Below are 18,974 nucleotides of genomic sequence, written 5' to 3'. Positions count from 1 at the left end.
TATCTCTAAGTTTGCAGATAACACAAAACTGGGTGGCGGTGTGAGATGTGAGGAGGATGCTAAAAGGCTACAGGGTGACTTGGACAGGTTAGGTGAGTGGGCAAACGAGTGGCAGATGCAGTATAATGTGGATAAATGTGAGGTTATCCACTTTGGTGGCAAAAACACAAAGGCAGAATATTATCTGAATGGCGGCAGATTAGGAAAAGGGGAGGTGCACCGAGACCTGGGTGTCATGGTACATCAGTCATTGAAAGTTGGCATGCAGGTACAGCAGGTGGTGAAGAAGGCAAATGGTATGTTGGCCTTCATAGCTAGGGGATTTGAGTATAGGAGCAGGGAGGTCTTACTGCAGTTAGCGAGGCCTCACCTGGAATATTGTGTTCAGTTTTGGTCTCCTAATCTGAGGAAGGATTTTTTTGCTATTGAGGGAGTACAGCGAAGGTTCACCAGACTGATTCCCGGGATGGCAGGACTGACATATGAGGAGAGACTGGATCGACTGGGCTTGTATTCACTGGAGTTTAGAAGGAGGAGAGGGGATCTCATAGAAACATATAAAATTCTGACGGGACTGGACAGGTTAGATGCAGGAAGAACGTTCATGATGTTGGGGAAGTCCAGGACCAGGGGACATAGTCTAAGGATCAGGGGTAAGCCATTTAGGACTGAGATGAGGAGAAACTTCTTCACTCAGAGAGTTGTTAACCTGTGGAATTCCCTATCGCAGAGAGTTGTTGATGCCAGTTCATTGGATATATTCAAAAGGGAGTTAGATAGGGCCCTTATGGCTAAAGGGGCCAAGGGGTATGGAGAGAAAGCAGGAAAGGGGTACTGAGGTGAATGATCAGCCATGATCTTATTGAATGGTGGTGCAGGCTCGAAGAGCCGAATGGCCTACTCCTGCACCTATTTTCTATGTTTCTATGTTTCATACCCAATAAACCTGTTAATAATCTGTACACAATGCCCCATCTTGCACTGGTGTAAGGAGGGACTTTGACTGGGGGAGGGATGCACTTGCACTGGGGTAAGGCATTTCGGCTGGGGGAGGCATGCACTCAGACTGGGGTGAGGCACTTCGGCTGGGGAGGGATGTACTTGGACTGGGCTGAAATTGATGTTGAAATTGTAAAATTTGCTTCCAATTCCCTATAAATCCTACTGTAAACTAAGTGTTAAGCTCTCAGCAGCCTTTCATCAAATATTCCCGTTTTCAAAATGGTGTCCGTACCGTCCACTTAAGATCAGGTAAGACGGTACTTTTCAGGACGATAGTTAGGGCGGGCAGTAAATGAATCTTAGTGATCAAATTTACGTTTTTGGGCCTTTTCCGATGGGCGGGCAGTATGGACTACCGCCGGTGGTAAATATCTGCTGAATTTACCGCCGGCGGGATTGTGGGCAGTAATTAATTTTTAAAAAATCAAATTTGCATTTCTGGGCAGTAATTGGGTGGTAGTGGGCGGTAACGTGATGAATTTCGGGCCTTAAAGGTGGACAAGTCCCCTGGACCTGATGGCCTGCATCCTAGGGTCTTAAAAGAGGTAGCTGCAGAGATAGTGGATGCATTGGCTGTAATCCCCCATGAAGTGCCTTGTACCATTTTACTAGTTTGTCGGGCAGATTGAGCAATGCAACTTGTTGGGAGAGCAGAATTGAGAGAGTGTGACCAGCACCAATTTCAGCTGCTGAGGTCCTAAGCTTAGGAATTCGCTCCCTACTCCTCGCTGCCTCTCTTTCCTCATTTAAGACGCTCTTTAAAGTCTACCTCTTTGACCAAGCTGTCCTAATATCTTATGTGGCTCAGTGTCAAATTTTGTTTGATAATGCTCCTGTGAATGCCTTTGGGATATTTTACTGCGCTATAGAAATACAAGCTTTTGTTGAGTTAGAGGAGGGGACCAAATATTGAAGAGTTTGTTTTTATGGAGGTTTTGATGGTGGCGAGAGATTTAGCAAGGTGGAGGAGTTTAGGAAGGGATTTTAGAGTGCGAGGGAATGGTAATGGGGGAGTGGATGGCTGGAGGGAGGGAAAGATGCCTAGAGGAGTGGAGTGTGTGAACTTAGACTTAGTGCTGCAAAGGATTATAGTAGGAGGGAGGAGCAAGGCTATAGAATGAAAGGTAAACTAGGGCAAACACAGGAGAAACATAGAAACATAGAAAATAGGTGCATAGAAACATAGAAACATAGAAAATAGGTGCAGGAGCAGGCCATTCAGCCCTTCTAGCCTGCACCGCCATTCAACGAGTTCATGGCTGAACATGAAACTTCAGTACCCACTTCCTGCTTTCACGCCATACCCCTTGATCCCCCGAGTAGTAAGGACTTCATCTAACTTCCTTTTGAATATATTTAGTGAATTGGCCTCAACTACTTCCTGTGGTAGAGAATTCCACAGGTTCACCACTCTCTGGGTGAAGAAGTTTCTCCTTATCTCGGTCCTAAATGGCTTACCCCTTCGAGCCTTCAATATGATCATGGCTGATCATGCAACTTCAGTACCCCATTCCTGCCTTCTCTCCATACCCCCTGATCCCTTTAGCCATAAGGGTCACATCTAATTCCCTTTTGAATATATCCAACGAACTGGACTCAACAACTTTCTGTGGTAGAAAATTCCATAGGTTCAAAATTCTCTGGGTAAAAAAAGTTTCTCCTCATCTCGGTCCTATATGGTTTACCCCTTATCCTTAGACTGTGACCCCTGATTCTGGACTTCACCAACATCGGGAACAATCTTCCTGCATCTAACCTGTCCAATCCCGTCAGAATTTTATATGCTTCTATGAGATCCCCTCATTTTTCAAAATTCCAGTGAATATAAGCCTAGTCGATCCAGCCTTTCCTTATATGTCAGTCCTGCCATCCCGGGAATCAGTCTGGTAATCCTTCGCTACACTCCCTCAACAGCAAGAATATCCTTCCTCAGATTAGGAGACCAAAACTGAACACAATACTCAAGGTGTGGTCTCACCAAGGTCCTGTACAACTGCAGCAAGACCTCACTGCTCCTATACTCAAATCCTCTCGCTATGAAGGCCAACATGCCATTTGCTTTCTTTACTGCCTGCTGTACCTACATGCCTACTTTCAATGACTGATGTACCATGACACCCAGGTCTCATTGCACCTCCCTTTTTACTAATCTGTCACCATTCAGATAATAATCTGTCTTCCTGTTTTTGCCCCCAAAGTGGATAACCTCACACTTATCCACATTATACTGCATCTGCCATGCATTTGCCCACTTCACCTAATCTGTCCAAGTCACCCTGCAGCCTTCTAAGCATCCTCCTCACAGCTCACACTGCCACCCAGCTTAGTGTCATCTGCAAACTTGGAGATATTACATTCAATTCCTTCATCTAAATCATTAATATATATTGTAAATAGCTGGGGTCCCAGCACTGAACCTTGCGGTACCCCACTAGTCGCTACCTGCCATTCTGTTTATTCCCACTCTTTGCTTCCTGTCTGCGAATCAGTTCTCTATCCACGTCAATACATTACCCCCAATCCCATATGCCTTAATTTTGCACACTAATCACCTGTGTGGGACCTTGTCAAAAGCCTTTTGAAAGTCCAAATACACCACATCCACTGGTTCTCCCTTATCCACTCTGCTAGTTACATCCTCAAAAAATTCTAGAAGATTTGTCAAGCATGATTTCCCTTTCATAAATCCATGCTGAATTGGACCAATTGTGTCACTGCTTTCTAAATGCGCTGCTATTACATCTAATAATTGATTCCAGCATTTTCCCCACTACCGATGTCAGGCTAACCTGTCTATAATTCCCTGTTTTCTCTCTCCCTCCTTTTTTTAAAAAGTGGGGTTACATTAGCTATCCTCCAGTCCACAGGAACTGATCCAGTGTCCATGGAGTTTTGGAAAATGACCACCAAAGCATCTACTATTTCCAGGGCCACTTCTGGGATGCAGACTATCAGGCCTTGGGGATTTATCGGCGTTCAATCCCATCAATTTCCCTAACACCATTTCCTGACTAATAAAGATTTCCCTCAGTTCCCTCAGTTCCTCCTTCTCGCTAGACCCTCGGTCCCCTAGTATTTTCGGGAGATTATTCGTCTCTTCCTTAGTGAAGACAGAACCAAAGAATTTGTTCAATTGGTCTGTCATTTCCTTGTTCCCCATTATGAATTCCCCTGATTCTGACTGCAAGGGACCGACATTAGTCTTCACTAATCTTTTTCTCTTCATATATCTATAGAAGCTTTTGCAGTCAGTTTTTATGTTCCTTGCAAGCTTCCTCTCATACTCTATTTCCCCCCTCCTAATTAAACCCTTAGTTCTCCTCTGCTCAATTCTAAATTTCTCCCAGTCCTCAGGTTTGCTGCTTTTTCTGGCCAATTTATATGCCTCTTCCTTGGATTTAACACTATCCCTAATTCCCCTTGTTGAGCCACCTTCCCTGTTTTATTTTTACGCCAGACAGGGATGTAGAAGTGTTGTAGTTCATCCATGTGATCTTTAAATGTCTGCCATTGCCTATCTACCGTTAACCCTTTAAGTATCATTCGCCAGTCTATTCTAGCCAATTGACATCTTATACCATCGAAGTTACCTTTCTTTAAGTTCAGGACACTAGTCTCGGAATTAACTGTGTCACTCTCAATCTTAATGAAGAATTCTACCATATTATGGTCACTCTTCCCCAAGGGGCCTCGCACAACAAGATTGCTAATTAATCCTCTCTCATTACACAAGATCCAGTCTAGGATGGCCTGCTCTCTGGTTGGTTCCTTGACATATTGGTGTAGAAAACCATCCCTTATACACTCCAGGAAATCCTCGTCCACAGTATTGCTCCCAGTTTGGTTAGCCCAATCTATGTAGATTAAAGTCACCCATGATAACTGCTGTACCTTTATTGCACGCATCCCCAATTTCTTGTTTAATGCCATCCCCAACCTCACTACTACTGTATTGGATATACATTGTTTATTGATGATTGGAAAATGTTTCAGATTAACTATTTCAGGACAGATTATAAGATTGGAAAAGAAAATTCCATGTATTGTCATCTGCGATCGGAACTGCCCCAATGTGTCAACCTCAGGAGCATTTGAAATTTCACAATCCAGTCAATGTGTGGTGCTGCTGATTGAAAAAATCCTTCAGGAATAGACTGTGAGGTATATTTAAGGTTTGATGAACTTTCCTTGGCTGTGTTTCATTTGCTTCAGATTATGTACAACTGGGGAGCATTGTTTGATTATAAAGTAGACTGTGGCATTGATGTAACTTTTCTGACATTGGATGTGGCAATTTAAAAAAAATCCAAAAGTAAGAACAGAAAATGCTAAACATGAACAGCAGATCGGTTAGGATCTGAAATATAAAGTTGGATTAATATTTTGATTTTGACCCATCATCAGAATTGCCGCATTCAGATGAGGGCAAGTTTGGACCTGACCAAGAAAGCAATGAGAAGGAAGAATATTAGGTAGAGTCAAGAGTTCACAACTACTATGTGCTTCTAATTAGAAAAGTTGAATTTCATGACTATTGAAAGCTACAAAAAATACAGATAGGGAATCTTCAAAACACAGTCTATGTTTTGGGGCTTGAGCAGGTAATGTTGCTTTCCTGTACATTCCTCAACAAGCCAGGCCCAAGTATATTATTATAGGGTTTAAATAGGTCCCATGGGTAGAAAATTGCTTTTCTGCCAGTGTTAGTAATACAACTGTTCAGTGTTCCATGCATTAAATACAATCAGATGGTGGTGAGCGTGAAATAGAACACTGTTGTCAGGGTGAATAGTGTTTAAATCAGAAGGGTTGCTGAACATTGGTGAGTGAAATGGAGTTTGGGAAACAAAATGATAGAATGATGGATGATCACTGTGATAGTGTGTTTGAAACGGTGGATATTTATGTAGCTAAAGTAAAGTATACAATCATTTTTATATCTCATATTTTTAGATCGTTTTGAAATAGGAAGCAGTAATGATGGTCAAGGTTTCATTCAGAGAAAGGGAAATGAAGATAGAGAGAAAGGCATCAAAGCACATTAGTGTAAAATTCCTAGGTCTAGAAATTCGTGCTCGCCACACAAGTAATGGCTTCTGAAAATGACCACAACGTTAAGGAGACTAAATTAATCTGGGGGGCTGGAGAATGGTGGCGCTGTACTAACCTTCAGTGCAACGCCCTCCTGGTGGTGTTAATGGAGATCTCTGAGATGAAGTTCCCATCCTAAAATGGCATTCAAGCTTTCGCACAGCTGAGGAGCTCGCAAGGAATTGTGGGCAATTAAAAGGGCTATGAATTAAAGGGGCAGTGCACTTAGAACTAATACAAATTAAAATGCAATGACAAATTGCAGCTTTCAGTCCTTACTGCCTTTCAACAAAAAAAATTAACATTAAAAAGTCCCAAATGTGACTATTCAGCTCTTAAAGCTGAATTCCCTTCAAAATCTAAAAAATTGCGAAAACTGCTTCAGCACTAACACAAATGGCTCAGCAGGCCAGAGAAGGGGCAACCAGGGTCTCACAAGCAGCAATCCAGCTTTATGCAGGGGGGTCAGCACTGCAAGACAGGTCCTCTACCCTCAGGGGCCAGGAGACCCTCCAGAAAGAAGGATGTGGGACTACATCAGCGAGGCCATCACTGCCAGCAGTGTTGTCCCCACCACCTGGCTCTAGTGCTCAAAGTAGCTTCATGACCACAGACCACTGATCAAGGTCAGTGAATACATCTTCAAAAGCCATCTCCTACCAACTTCACCACTAGCCTCACACACTGCTCAATGCATGACCCCCACCCCCACTCACTCACCTACCAACAATCTGCACCAATCACGAGGCACATCTCCCATTCCTAGCCTCACCTCACCACCTTGGAAGAGATGGTGCAGGCCATTCTTGGCAGGGGCATGATTGAGCCCATGGCCAGCACCGGGGCTGAAAGGATATAAGATGCTGCAATTCTCACACATTATCCTTCTGGCATGCACCTCCTGCTTTCTCGTCCTCCCATCACCACAACTCCACCCTTGTGCCTTCCTCATTTCACACACCCAAAAAAATGGAGCCTGGCCAAGAAGAGGAGGAGGAGAGTGAAGAAGTAGAAGAAGAAACACCGTCACTTGATTTGACACTCCCAGCTATCAGCTCCTCAAGATCAATTAGCAAAGCCATTTGCAGTGTCCCCCACTGAAAGTCAGCTGCCTTCCACCAGCCATGCTGCAGCCACTGGAGTTGTACTGTGTGACATCAGTAGGATAGGGAAAGGCACACACAACACAGTCACTAAGGGAAGGCATAAGGGTGATTTCTTGATGTCATATTGGATGGATAGATGTATAAAGTTGAATTGGAAGATTTACTTTGTGGTGGCTTTTATTTCAGCATGTGGCCAATAGGATGCTGTGATTGTCAATAACAGAGGGAAGGTAAGGTGTGGGACAAATGTTGAAAGGGGAATTGGGGTTGTGTTCACTGGTACTGCAAGCGGATATCCCGGCCAGAAAGGGGCTGTCTGGGTTGCATCCTTCCTTCTGCTTCCTCCTCTTCAGCTTCTTCCTCTTCTGTGTCTTCCTTTTCCCACTGTGAGCGGATGCTGTAAATATGACATTACAGCAAAAAATGCTGGAAGTACTCAGCATCGTGACCTGAGATATGAACTCTGTTTCTCTCTCCATGGATGTTGCCTGACCTGCTGAGTATTTGCAGAATTTTCTGTCTTCTTAGAGGCCTTCCTTTACCATCCGAGACTTTGCAAGTGTCCAGAAGCCCTCCCTACACACTTAAAAAAACTTCTTAACATCTATTTCAACAAGCCACTACTTCAATAAAATCAACAAGAAAAACAGTCCAAAAGCTTAAATCCAAACTTACCTGGAAAATGTCCCTTTAAGAAGTGCTGACATCACCACTGTCAGCCTGGTGTGTTTAGGATCCAACGCTGAATTCAGCACTCGGGTTGAAGTTCGGAGTGGTACGTTAAGTCGGTGTTTAATGCCGATTGACGTCACTCTGTAACCATTTTCTTTCCAAGGCGTTGCCAATTACCGGCAGCACGAAGGTAAGGAGGAAAATGGCAGCCGCTGCGGGACCTGCCACCAGCTGGCAAAAGAGTGTCGCCCACCATTTTTTCACCAGTTCATGGTGCTATGGAGTGGAAGTACATGAATTTCTAGCCCTACTATTTTAACAAAGATGATGGTCTATAAATTGAGTCATGTAGGGCCTGTTTTTCAGGCGCTAACCAACCTGGTAAGTCCCAATATGACAGGCAGGAATCGCTGGCAGTTCTCCAGTGCCTAGCCTTTCACAGGCATTGTGTGCATATTTCCCCTGTGATAAGATGACATGCTTTCAGTAAAAGATATCAATTGTGGGTTTACTCCCGTATGGTATCTTGTTAAAATGGAGGAAGGGCTTTACAGATTTTGCATATGAGTAACTCCTATTGTTAAAGATGATAACACATACTGTGAGAACCCGAGGGGGAATTTTAACCTCCAAACATGGATGTGTTTGGGATGGGCCTCGGGAAACCTGACAGCTAAAGGGAGGCAAGGACTGCTTCGTGGAAAAGGTAAGTGCCTTTACAGCACTGCTTGTGGGCCAGGAGGAGCAGGAGTGTTCCCCCCGCCTACCCACCAAGCTTCCCTTCTTCCCTGCCCATCATCGGATTCCCCCCCCACCCCAGGATCGAAGATTGGATCCTCCTCCAAGGGATTGGAGATCACCTCCCCCAGGATCAGCGACCACCATCCCCCAAGATCCATACCTCCCCTCCCCCTGCCCAGGCCAGCACTAACCCAACTGCAGGCTCCCTACTGGTTCCTGGCTTGCAGCCTCCTCCGGAGCATTCCGTGCCCAACAGGGAACCTAGCCAGTCAATGAGGCTGGCTTCCTGGCGGGGAATCTGCAGGAGAAACAAGATGCATGCTGTGACGTTAAGAATGCACATCGTGCATCCTAACCTAAGCTCCTCCCCCATTCACAGCTCACAAAACCTGCCCCAGTAAATATCGGTGCCTGATTTGGTGGCCTCCTTAACCACAGTGTCGTGTAAAGGGTTACCTGTTTTAAAAAAATAACAATTCTCCGATGTGGGTGTCACTGGGAAGGCCGACATTTATTGCCCAACCCTAGATGCCCTTACAAAGGTTGCCATGGGTGTTCTCCTTGGACCACTGCAGTCCGTGTGGTGAAGGTGCTCCAGGATTTTGACCCGGTGATGATGAAGGAATGGCAGTATATCTCCAGGTCAGGATGGTGTGTGACTTAGGGTGGACCTTGGAGGTGACGAACTATTAACAGTATGGTGATGCCATAGTTCCCAAGGAAGCAAAATAGAAAGCAACTAGTGTGTCACCTTGTTTTGTCTCGTCAGGTCATTGAACTTTTTCTGGCACTCCTCTGCAGTTTCTGAGGGTTGAGAGAGATGGTACTCAGTACTCGACCTGGCATGCCAGACACTATTGTGAGCTTCCTGCCATGGCCATCCAGTGGTCTTTCTCTACTTTGCAGCATTTCATCCAGGAAAATTTGGCCTCATAAAATTTTGGGCTCCTCTTCTGTGCCTTCTTTGAAGGCTGTGCTCCCTTCTTTGGGTGCCTCTGACCATTCCTTGACTTGTGAACATTCTTTAATAGTGCCACTAAATCTCACATGAGCCATCTATTGTAGCTACTCTACGCAATCTCTCAAAGCATGTAATATTTAACTGCAGCTCCCTCAGCCTGCTGCTGCATATCTTCATCCACTTTTGGCTTTTTGAGGGCTACTAGTACTGTCAATTTCCAAACTCCCAGCACAATACTCCTGTGTTACACAGCAGTTGAGCTCAGCCAACACCAATGAATATGTAAATGAGCTGAGCTGAGGATCGGCAGGTGGACATCCCAGCACAGCTATGTAACACTGGGGAATTTTGGTTTCAGGATTTTACAACTTTCGTGGCTCTTTAGAAGTAAAGTAGAATATAATGAAAATATCTTACGAAAAAGCAATCCACAAGAACATAAGAATTTGGAGCAGTAATATGCTATATGACCCCTCGAGCCTGCTCTGCCGTTCAGTAAGATCATGGCTGATCATCGTCCTCAACTCCACTTTCCTACCCGATCTCCATATGCTTTGATTCCCTTAGACTACAAAAATCCATCCAGCTCAGTCTTGAATATAAGTACCTAAGAACATAAGAAATAGGAGCAGAAGTAGGCCATTTGGCCCCTCGAGCCTGCTCCGCCATTCAATAAGATCGTGGCTCTTCTGATCCTGGCCTCAACTCCACTTCTCTGCTGGTTCCTCCTTATCTACCCTGCTAGTTACAATGTCAAAAGATTTGTCAAACATGATTTTCCTTTCATTAATCTGTGTTGATTCTGCCCGATCGTATTATGATTTTCTAAGTGCTCTGGTACCATGACCCTAATAATAAATTCTAGCAATTTTCCTATTACTGATGTCAGGCTAACTGGCCTGTAGTACCCTGTTTTCTCTCTCCCTCCTTTCTTGATTAACGGTGTTACATTTGCAACCCTTCAGTTTGCTGGGACCGTTCTAGAAGCTAGGTAATTTTGGAAGATCAAAACCAATGCATTCACTATCTCTGCAGCCACCTCTTTTAGAACCTTAGGATTAGGCTGTCAGGTCCAGGGAATTTGTTGGTTTTCAGTCTCATTACTTTCTCTAGTACTTTTTCTCTACTTATAATAATTACGTTAAGTTCCTTACCCTCATTAGACCCTTGGTTCCCGACCAATGACACATTTTAATTTAAAATAAAATGTAGGCTTCAGGCAAATCACAGATGTAGAGAGCAATTATCACAGTGTCAATTATATATGGGTTTGTCTTTCATGAACTCAGAGTAAGAAATTCTTTATATTTGAGCAACACTTTAATAAATGGTCCTGATACACTGCTGTAATACAGAACAGTTATGGTCCTCCAATAGACTCGTCATAGTCTCTATATAGCGCAACCCCAGAATAAAGCTGTATTAAATTGTCCACATAAATTAGGAAATGTGCACAAGTACCATACACTGAATAACTGGCTAACAGTATATACTTAATGTGTCATTAAATTCATCCTAGCTAGATATTGTCATTATCATCCAGAATATCTTCAATCGATTAATGCCAGGATGTCAACCAAGAACCCTTAAACCAGTATAGCAGAATCTTGCATGGGACAATATCCACCATGCTACAAATTGCTCACTGACTAGCCTGAATAAATGCATTGTATGTTAGATCCAAGATATAATTGCTGAGATTTCTGATAAACACAAAGACCTGTGGGGGAAGAGACAGGCCTATAAATCAGTTCACACCAGCAGGCCGGCACAAACTCGGTGCAGGGAATGGGTAGGCCTGAGGCCCACCCCATATTGGGCCTTGGGTCACATTTACATCAGACTGGTGAGCTGCAGAGACCTGCAATGCAATAAAAGGGTTAACCACATGCTTTTACTTTCCCTTTAAAGCGCTGACTTTATTATTATGTTATCTGTCATTCACACACAAGCTAAATCCTAGAAATTTAGTAGCTTCCAGCATGGGCCGCGCATCTCATACAACAGTGGGGGTAATTTTAATTGCACCCACTGTTGGTATGGGGTGGATTTGGTCAGGGTGAAAAGTTAAAATAAAGAAAATTTCAAACTTGAACCCAATCTGCCTGAAATCCACCCACTTCCAGCTTTAATGGAAGTGGGATGGGGCAGACAACCAATGCGCTCTTAGGAAGTGGGTTGATCATTGAAAGCTTTTAAGGTGACTGCATGCCTCCATTTTAACAAGCTTTCTATTTTTAACCAATGTAGGCCAGATTTCTCAGACGATAAGGTAAGTGCCTTTGAAGTAACTATTTGTACTGTGCTTTTGGTGTGGAGTCCCTGTCCCCGATCCTCCTGCCCGAACCGGAAGTGTTGGACCAGAAGTACAGCACTGAATCTGAATCATTCTGACCACGTTGCCTGCTGAACCCCCGACCGAGCAGCTCCGAGCCTGGAGATAATTCCCCTGTTTCTGGACATCATTCCCCTGTTTCTGGAGCTCCTATTTCCCTGGTGATTTAGCGGCCCTGACCCGAGCGGCTCTGACCCGAGCGGCCCAGAGTGCTGAGCGCCCCGACCCGAGTGACCCCGAGCTCTCCACTGGGCCACTGAGCCCTGAGCTGGGGGAGAGAGGCGGGAAGAGAGAGCCGGCGAGTAACAGGGATGGGGTAGGGAGGGGGGGCAGTGAGAGAGAGTCTAGTTGTTGGGGAGTGGAGAGTGCCTGGTTGGGGGGGGGAGGGGAAAGAGAGTGCCTGGTTAGGGGAGGAGAGAGAGAGAGAGAGAGGTTTGGGTGGATGGGGGGGAGGTAGAGAGAGAGAGAGACGGGGTGGGGGGACGAAGAGAGAGCGAGATGGGGTGGGGGGGAGAGAGAGAGAGAGAGATGGGGTGGGGGGGTTGGGGAGAGAGAGAGCCCGGTTTGGGGGGGGGGGTTAGAGAGAGAGAGCCTGGTTGGGGAGAGAGAGCAATGGTTTTTTGGGGGGGAGGGGAGAGAGGGAGCCTGTTTGGGGGGTGGTGAGGGGGAGAGAGAGCCTGGTTGGGCAGAGAGAGAGAGATCCTGGTTGGAGAGACAGAGAGAGAGCCTGGTTGGGGAGAGAGAGAGCATGGTTTGGGGGGAGGGGGGAGAGAGCCTGGTTGGGGGGGTGGGGGAAAGAGGGAGCCTGTTTGAGAGTCGGAGGGAGAGAGAGCACCTGATTTTGGGGGGGGGGGAGAGAAAGACGGGGTATGTGGGGGGAAAGAGGGAACTCGGGGAAGACAAGTCCCGTTCTTCCAACCCCCTTTACACCCACACCCGACATAGTTGTGGTGGATGAAATCCAAAAATCACGACACTGACACTTCATACCCAATAAACTTGTTAACAATCCACACACAATGCCCCATCTATGGCTGGGTGTGGGGGAAGGGGGGGCTGCGTGGGAGGGGGGGTGGGTAAGGTCCTGCACTTGCGCTGGGGTAAGGGACTTAGGCTGGGGGAAGCAGCACTTGCACTGGGGTAAGGAACTTCAGCTGGCACTTGGTGGCATCTGGGGAGATCTACCCTCTGTGGCTTCTGGAAGTCAAAGTGGATCGAGTTACAATTTGTGAAATCCATGAGAACTTGGGCTGGGCTGTTAACGTTAGACATTCAAGAGAAACCTCAAGGTGTGGCTTATCCTCCAAGGGGACCAATCAGAGACAAGGGGTGGCCATTTTTACAGTGCAAATAAACATGTCCATAAGGTAAGTGTCTTTATAGCACTGCTTACGGGCTAGGAGAAGCAGGAGTGTTTCCTTCCAGCCCAACAATCTAAGCTGTAAACCCCTCAGTCTCTGGTGATCTGTCTGACCCTCTACCTCCATGGTCTCCAACCCCTCGATCTCCTCCCCTCCCCACCTCCCCCAATCTTCTCCCCACCCCCTGGATCTTGCCCTCTATTACTATCACCTCAGACCCCGTGACCACGCTCTGTCCAACCACGACCACCATCTTGCCCCCAACTACGCTTTAACCTTTCACATCCACGCTTTACCCACCTGACCAGGCTCTACTCTCCCACAATTTCTCTCCGCCCCCGCGACCCCCCCCCCTATTAGACCTACCTATTCCTCTGGTGTGACCTTCTGCTGCAGGCTTTCCCACCCAACAGGCAGCCAAGCTGTCAATCAGGCTGGTTGTGGGGCGTGAAAAGTGGAAAAAAAAATTTAAACTGCGGGATGTTTGGGAAACCCATACTTCCAAGTAGAAAGAACAGAATATTTTTTTAAATGTTGAGAATATACTAAATGCTGATGTTCAGAGAGAGTTTGGTATACTTCCTGTTTAAACATTGTTGATTTCCAGATATTACTTATTGTATGTCCCCATGACTAACATCAAAGAAGGATCAGTATCTCCCTCTTACCAATATTAAACAGGAGCTGCTAGGTTGACAGACATCGTCCAGCAGCCTTGATACGAGGGACACCTATAATGATGAGTGTCTGTAGGACAATTAGCCAGTTCCCATTGATGTGCCATTTACTCAATTAGGCTACCTATCTCACTCACCTTTGCCTAGATCCAAAGTCAACCAGTGATTTCTTGCCATATCTTTTGGTTGCTAGCATAATGAATGTGTATTTGCTTACGAACTATTGAGATTTTCAAGGGTCAATAATTCAATACAGCCTCGATTACAATTATGTGGTTCTCGTTGGGAATTTCCTTGGGGATTCTTCCAATCGACTGTATTAACTTTGTTTCTGCCACATAAATGAAAGTTCTTTGGGGGCTCACCCAATCAACTGTTGAAATATTGGGTGCTGAATGGGAGAATCTCCAAGGAAATTCCCAGCCGATATGTTTACTGATAATTCTTGTTTTGATTTTAGAAACAATTTTGGCCTATACTAAATAAAACTAAAAGAATATTTGCACAGAAAATGTCTGGGTTTTATTTCTACAAAAGGTCTGCGCTGTCGGCTGTAAAAAGAACTTCACAGTCTTTGTTTAAACATAACTGGTTCAACATGGAGTCAATAATAAAATAAAGGGGGTGATTTTCATCTTTAGATGTAAAACAGTTCTAATTTGAATTGCATTGCTTTAATTCCCCTTGAATCCCAAGTGCGAATAGCACTCAATCTTCTGTTGTATCCTCAATTGCAAAATTATTCACAACTTCAAGTGCAAATTTAGTAGAGTTTAGCAATGACACCACTGATAGGAGAGAAAAATTATGTGCCAGTCGAATGTAAAGGCGAGTGTCGTAAAGTGGGGTAGGGGAATTTAGAAAGCTACTGAAGAGCTTTAAAAAGCATATTAGCCCATCAACAACCTTGGCCAAGGCTGAAGGGGCATATGATTAAGGATTAGTAGGTCAGGATAAAGGGATAGGTGCAGACATGAGTGTGCAGAAAAGTGATAATGCAGCCCAACACTTGGCCTCCTCTTTGATGACTGCTTAAGTCAAGGTGATATTGTATGTGATGCTTATGACAAGGTATTTCTTCTGTGCTACCCTACAGCATCATTCCATAGGTCAGCACTGCGACATGCCTGCAAGAAGGTGCAGATTAGTTTCACTAGTCCATTCGGCCCTTCGAGTCTGCACCGCCATTCAATATGATCATGGCTGATCTTCTATCTCAACACCATATTCCTGCTTTTTCCCCATATCCCTTGATGCCTTTTGTTTCTAGAAATCTATCTATCTCCCTCTTAAATATATTCAGTGACTTGGCCTCCACAGCCTTCTGTGGTAGAGAATTCCACAGGTTCACCACCCTCTGAGTGGAAAAAAATTCTCCTCATCTTGGTCCTAAATTTCCTACCCTGTATCCTGAGACTGTGACCCCTTGTTCTAGACTTTCCAGCCAGGGGAAACATCCTCCTTGCATTCAATCTATCCAACCCAGTCAGAATTTTATATGTTTCAATGAGATCCCCTCTCATTCTTCTAAACTCTAGTGAATACAAGCCTAGTCAACTCAATCTCCCCTCATATAACAGTCCTGCCATCCCAGGAATCAATCTGGTGAACCTTCGCTGCATTCCCTCTAAGGCAAGTATATCCTTTCTTAGGTAAGGAGATCAAAACTGCACACAATACTCCAGGTGCGGTATCACCAAGGCCCTGTATAACTGTAGTAAGACATCCTTGTTCCTGTACTCAAATCCTCTTGCAATGAAAGCCAGCATACCATTTGCCTTCCTAACTGCTTGCTGCACCTGCATGTTTGTTTTCAATGACTGGTGTACAAGGCCACCCAGGTCCCTCTGTACATCAACACTTCCCAAGCCATCACCATTTAAATAATACTTTGTCCTTATGTTTTTCCTACCAAAGTGGATAACTTCACATTTATCCATGTTATACTGCATCTGCCATGTGTTTGCCCATTCACTCAACCTATCTAAATCGCCTTGCAGCGTCTTTGCATCCTCCTCAAAATTCACAATCCCACCTAGTTTTGTGTCGTCAGCAAACTTGGAAATATTATATTTAGTTCCCTCATCCAAATCATTTATATATATATTGTGAATAGCTGGGGCCCAAGCATTGATGTCTGTGATACCCCACTAGTCACTGCCCGCCACCCCGAAAAAGACCCGTTTATTCCTACACTCTGCTTCCTGTCAGTTAACCAATTTTCAGGCTCAAACTGACTGTTACTCTATGTTGCAAGTTAGCCACTGATGTCCTTGCAGCAGATGGCAGTAGTTGGTATCTTCCCCTCTACTGATCCTGACCCCAAGGAGGCAAGTTACCACAGTTATTCCCAAGTAGGTTTTCCAGGTTGTTGGTGGCACCTTGGTAAGTGTGGCCAAGCAGGCAGTGCTGACATGCCTTCTTTGGTGCAACACCATATAAAGCATGCATGTTGTGGTTGGAATACTTATGAAAAAACTTCCAGCATAAGGATTAACAGACATTCATATCTCATTGTGGTGTTACTGGGATTTGCTGTCACAGTCGTCATAGAGGAGAGGAACCTCTATCAACAACATCGGTCAAAGAGAGATGTTGGCGTGTGGATGTTGGCAGGAGCGTCCAGAGCACCTCACTGGAAGCCCAATCTGCCATGTATCCTTCCCGATCCTCTTTCCCTCTTAACACAAAGAATTGCTGGTGGCACACATTCTGATGACATTAAAGGCAGATTGGGGAAAAATAATTAAATAAGAGTAACTAGCACAAAGGCTCATAACCTATAAAAGGCCTAATGCGCTTAACTTTAAAGTGCATGGACTTTTTACAGGTCCAGCCAAAGCCTTGTTTCTGCCAGATTTCGCTAGATGTGTTGGAGACTCGATGTCCTGCATGCTCATGGGCCAGAAGATGGCATGGTTCCCTTCCCCGCCCCCTTGAGCATAGTAATGAAGCTTCCGCTTACTTCAGGCAGGATCTTCAGATACCCACTCCAGGCCCAATGAGAAGATGCAGAAAGACCTTGAACCAGCGGGAATCCAGCAGAATTGATTTCTTCCATATTTCCCAACCAGGACCCCAAATCGGGGCAATAGGAAGATGAAAATTGGCTCCAGGAGTCTTTGTAAGGACCTATCTAATGATATAGTTCTTCGCAACAAGTAGCTATTGACTGTTGTGTGATTTCTAGGCACCTGAATTATGATTTTTGGGCAATTGTTTGGTTGCTTTTTTACTTATGCCTGTGACAGAAAATATTACTTTGTGTTTCATTAAAACCATTCCCGAGGACTAGGTAGCATATTTTACTAAAACGCGATACTTTCATCTCACGAACGTGGCTTCCAATTCCTTTCAGATATATTAGATGAATATTTCAAAGTGGCCTAAGAAAAGTGTAGTTTAGAGTGGCATTGCTGGCATTAAACTATCCTGAATTGACAACAGCTAGAATTAAAAAGGGGAAAAATGTAAAAAAGTCATCTTTGAAAGCACCAACACATTCTTAAATAAACTCAACCTTAAATAATAAGAATGGAGGGACTAGTTAGTTCTAATCCAAGGAATATAGGATAAATACAGTGAAAACTACTTCAAATAGTATATAACCTTGAATTCTCTTTGTCTCTTCTCCTCACAGCTCATTGGTTTTGTCTATGCCTGCTATGTGATCAGCGTTTTCACTGAGGAAGAGGACAGCTGTAAGTACTGAAACACACCCGTCTCTGGATCACTCCAGGGTGAGACATGACCTTTGCAATAATGACTAATTTATCATACAGTCACACTACATCTCAGCAGGGACGCATCAAAGTAATGAGCATTTTCTTTAGACAGTACCTCTTTTTTGGTTTTGCCAAGCTGATGCTGCATCTAGTAATATTATGTAAGATGTGTCAGATTTTATTTATTCAAATTGAAATAGAGATAAAAAGAAGTCATAGTTACCAGCCATCTTGTTTTCTCACAGAGTCATGTACTGTGAGAAATATTAGTCTCAAAAGCTGAGGAAAATAAAGGTTTATTGTTCAAGACACCCAATTCAATCTCCGTTGTGTGTGAGTTGTCCGATCTTAGCTGGGCAGTGCAATTAACTGCAATGTACCTGAGCTAGGCACATACTTTTTCTTGATTGCTATCATTCTCGCTGGAAGGTGACCTGTTTGGATAACAAATGAAGACATGATTGTACTTTAGATTCAAAATACAGCCAAACAAACGTGCATACAGTTCCATTGGGGGAAAAAAAATCATGGGTGGAACTTTCAACATTGATGGGATCTAAACGAGCGGCCGCTCTTGATCTACCATCCCGATGATCATTTCCATTAATTTCAATGGAAAGGTATAACCGGCGGTCGAGCCTCTGCTGCCTGTTTTACTTCCCCAGTCATTCAACAAGACATTTCTGCACAAACAAGAAAAACATGCTGCTCAATAGTTTCCCTTGCGAGTGGAGGGTTAGAAATGTGCTGGAGACCAGAGGGTCCATCACTTGAGCAGTTCAAAGTCCAGCTCAGTAGCTCCCCAAAGCGGAAAATGATGTAGGCAGACTTGAGAAATAGGTAAAAGTTTCCCAGGCGGTAAGCACCTTAAATGAAACAGTTCCAATGAGCGGGTCAGCTCACGAGAAGGCTATGTCTAATCTATTTGCATGTAAGCTATACCAACAACAACAACAACTTGTAGTTATATAGCACCTTTAACGTAATGAAACCATCCCAAGGCACTTCGTAGGAGTATTATGAGATAAAACAATTTGACACCGAGCCGCATAAGTAGAAATTAGTGCAGGTGACCAAAAGCTTGGTCGAAGAGGTATGTTTTAAGGAACGTCTTGAATGAGGAAAGAGTAGAGAGGTGGAGTGGTTTAGGCAGGGAGTTCCAGAGCTTGGGGCCTAGGCAACAGAAGGTACGGCCTCAAGGTGTTGCTTAACTGGAAGCCAATGTAGGTCAGCGAGCACAGGGGTGAGCGGGACTTGGTACGAGTTAGGACACGGGCAACCGAGTTTTGGATCACCTGTAGTT

General features: G+C 44.6%; 1 protein-coding gene across 4 annotated transcripts in view; it reads left to right on the top strand.

Moving 5' to 3' along the window:
• LOC139275003 (sodium/potassium-transporting ATPase subunit beta-1-interacting protein 3) overlaps positions 1-18,974 on the top strand; it is a 792,762-nt gene that overhangs the window by 692,933 nt on the left and 80,855 nt on the right. For 2 of the 4 annotated variants that reach the window (XM_070891862.1, XM_070891853.1), the window contains exon 5: positions 17,587-17,647. In XM_070891862.1, coding sequence (XP_070747963.1) covers positions 17,587-17,647 — 61 coding nt within the window. Of the gene's footprint in view, positions 1-17,586; positions 17,687-18,974 lie in introns of all 4 variants that reach the window. The other 2 variants (XM_070891869.1, XM_070891878.1) reach the window with 1 other exon arrangement.

This window comes from Pristiophorus japonicus, chromosome 1 (assembly GCF_044704955.1).
Source record: "Pristiophorus japonicus isolate sPriJap1 chromosome 1, sPriJap1.hap1, whole genome shotgun sequence".
NCBI classification, from domain to species: domain Eukaryota; kingdom Metazoa; phylum Chordata; class Chondrichthyes; family Pristiophoridae; genus Pristiophorus; species Pristiophorus japonicus.
Note: the sequence above shows the minus strand (reverse complement) of the source record. Positions and strands in the feature narration are given on the sequence as shown.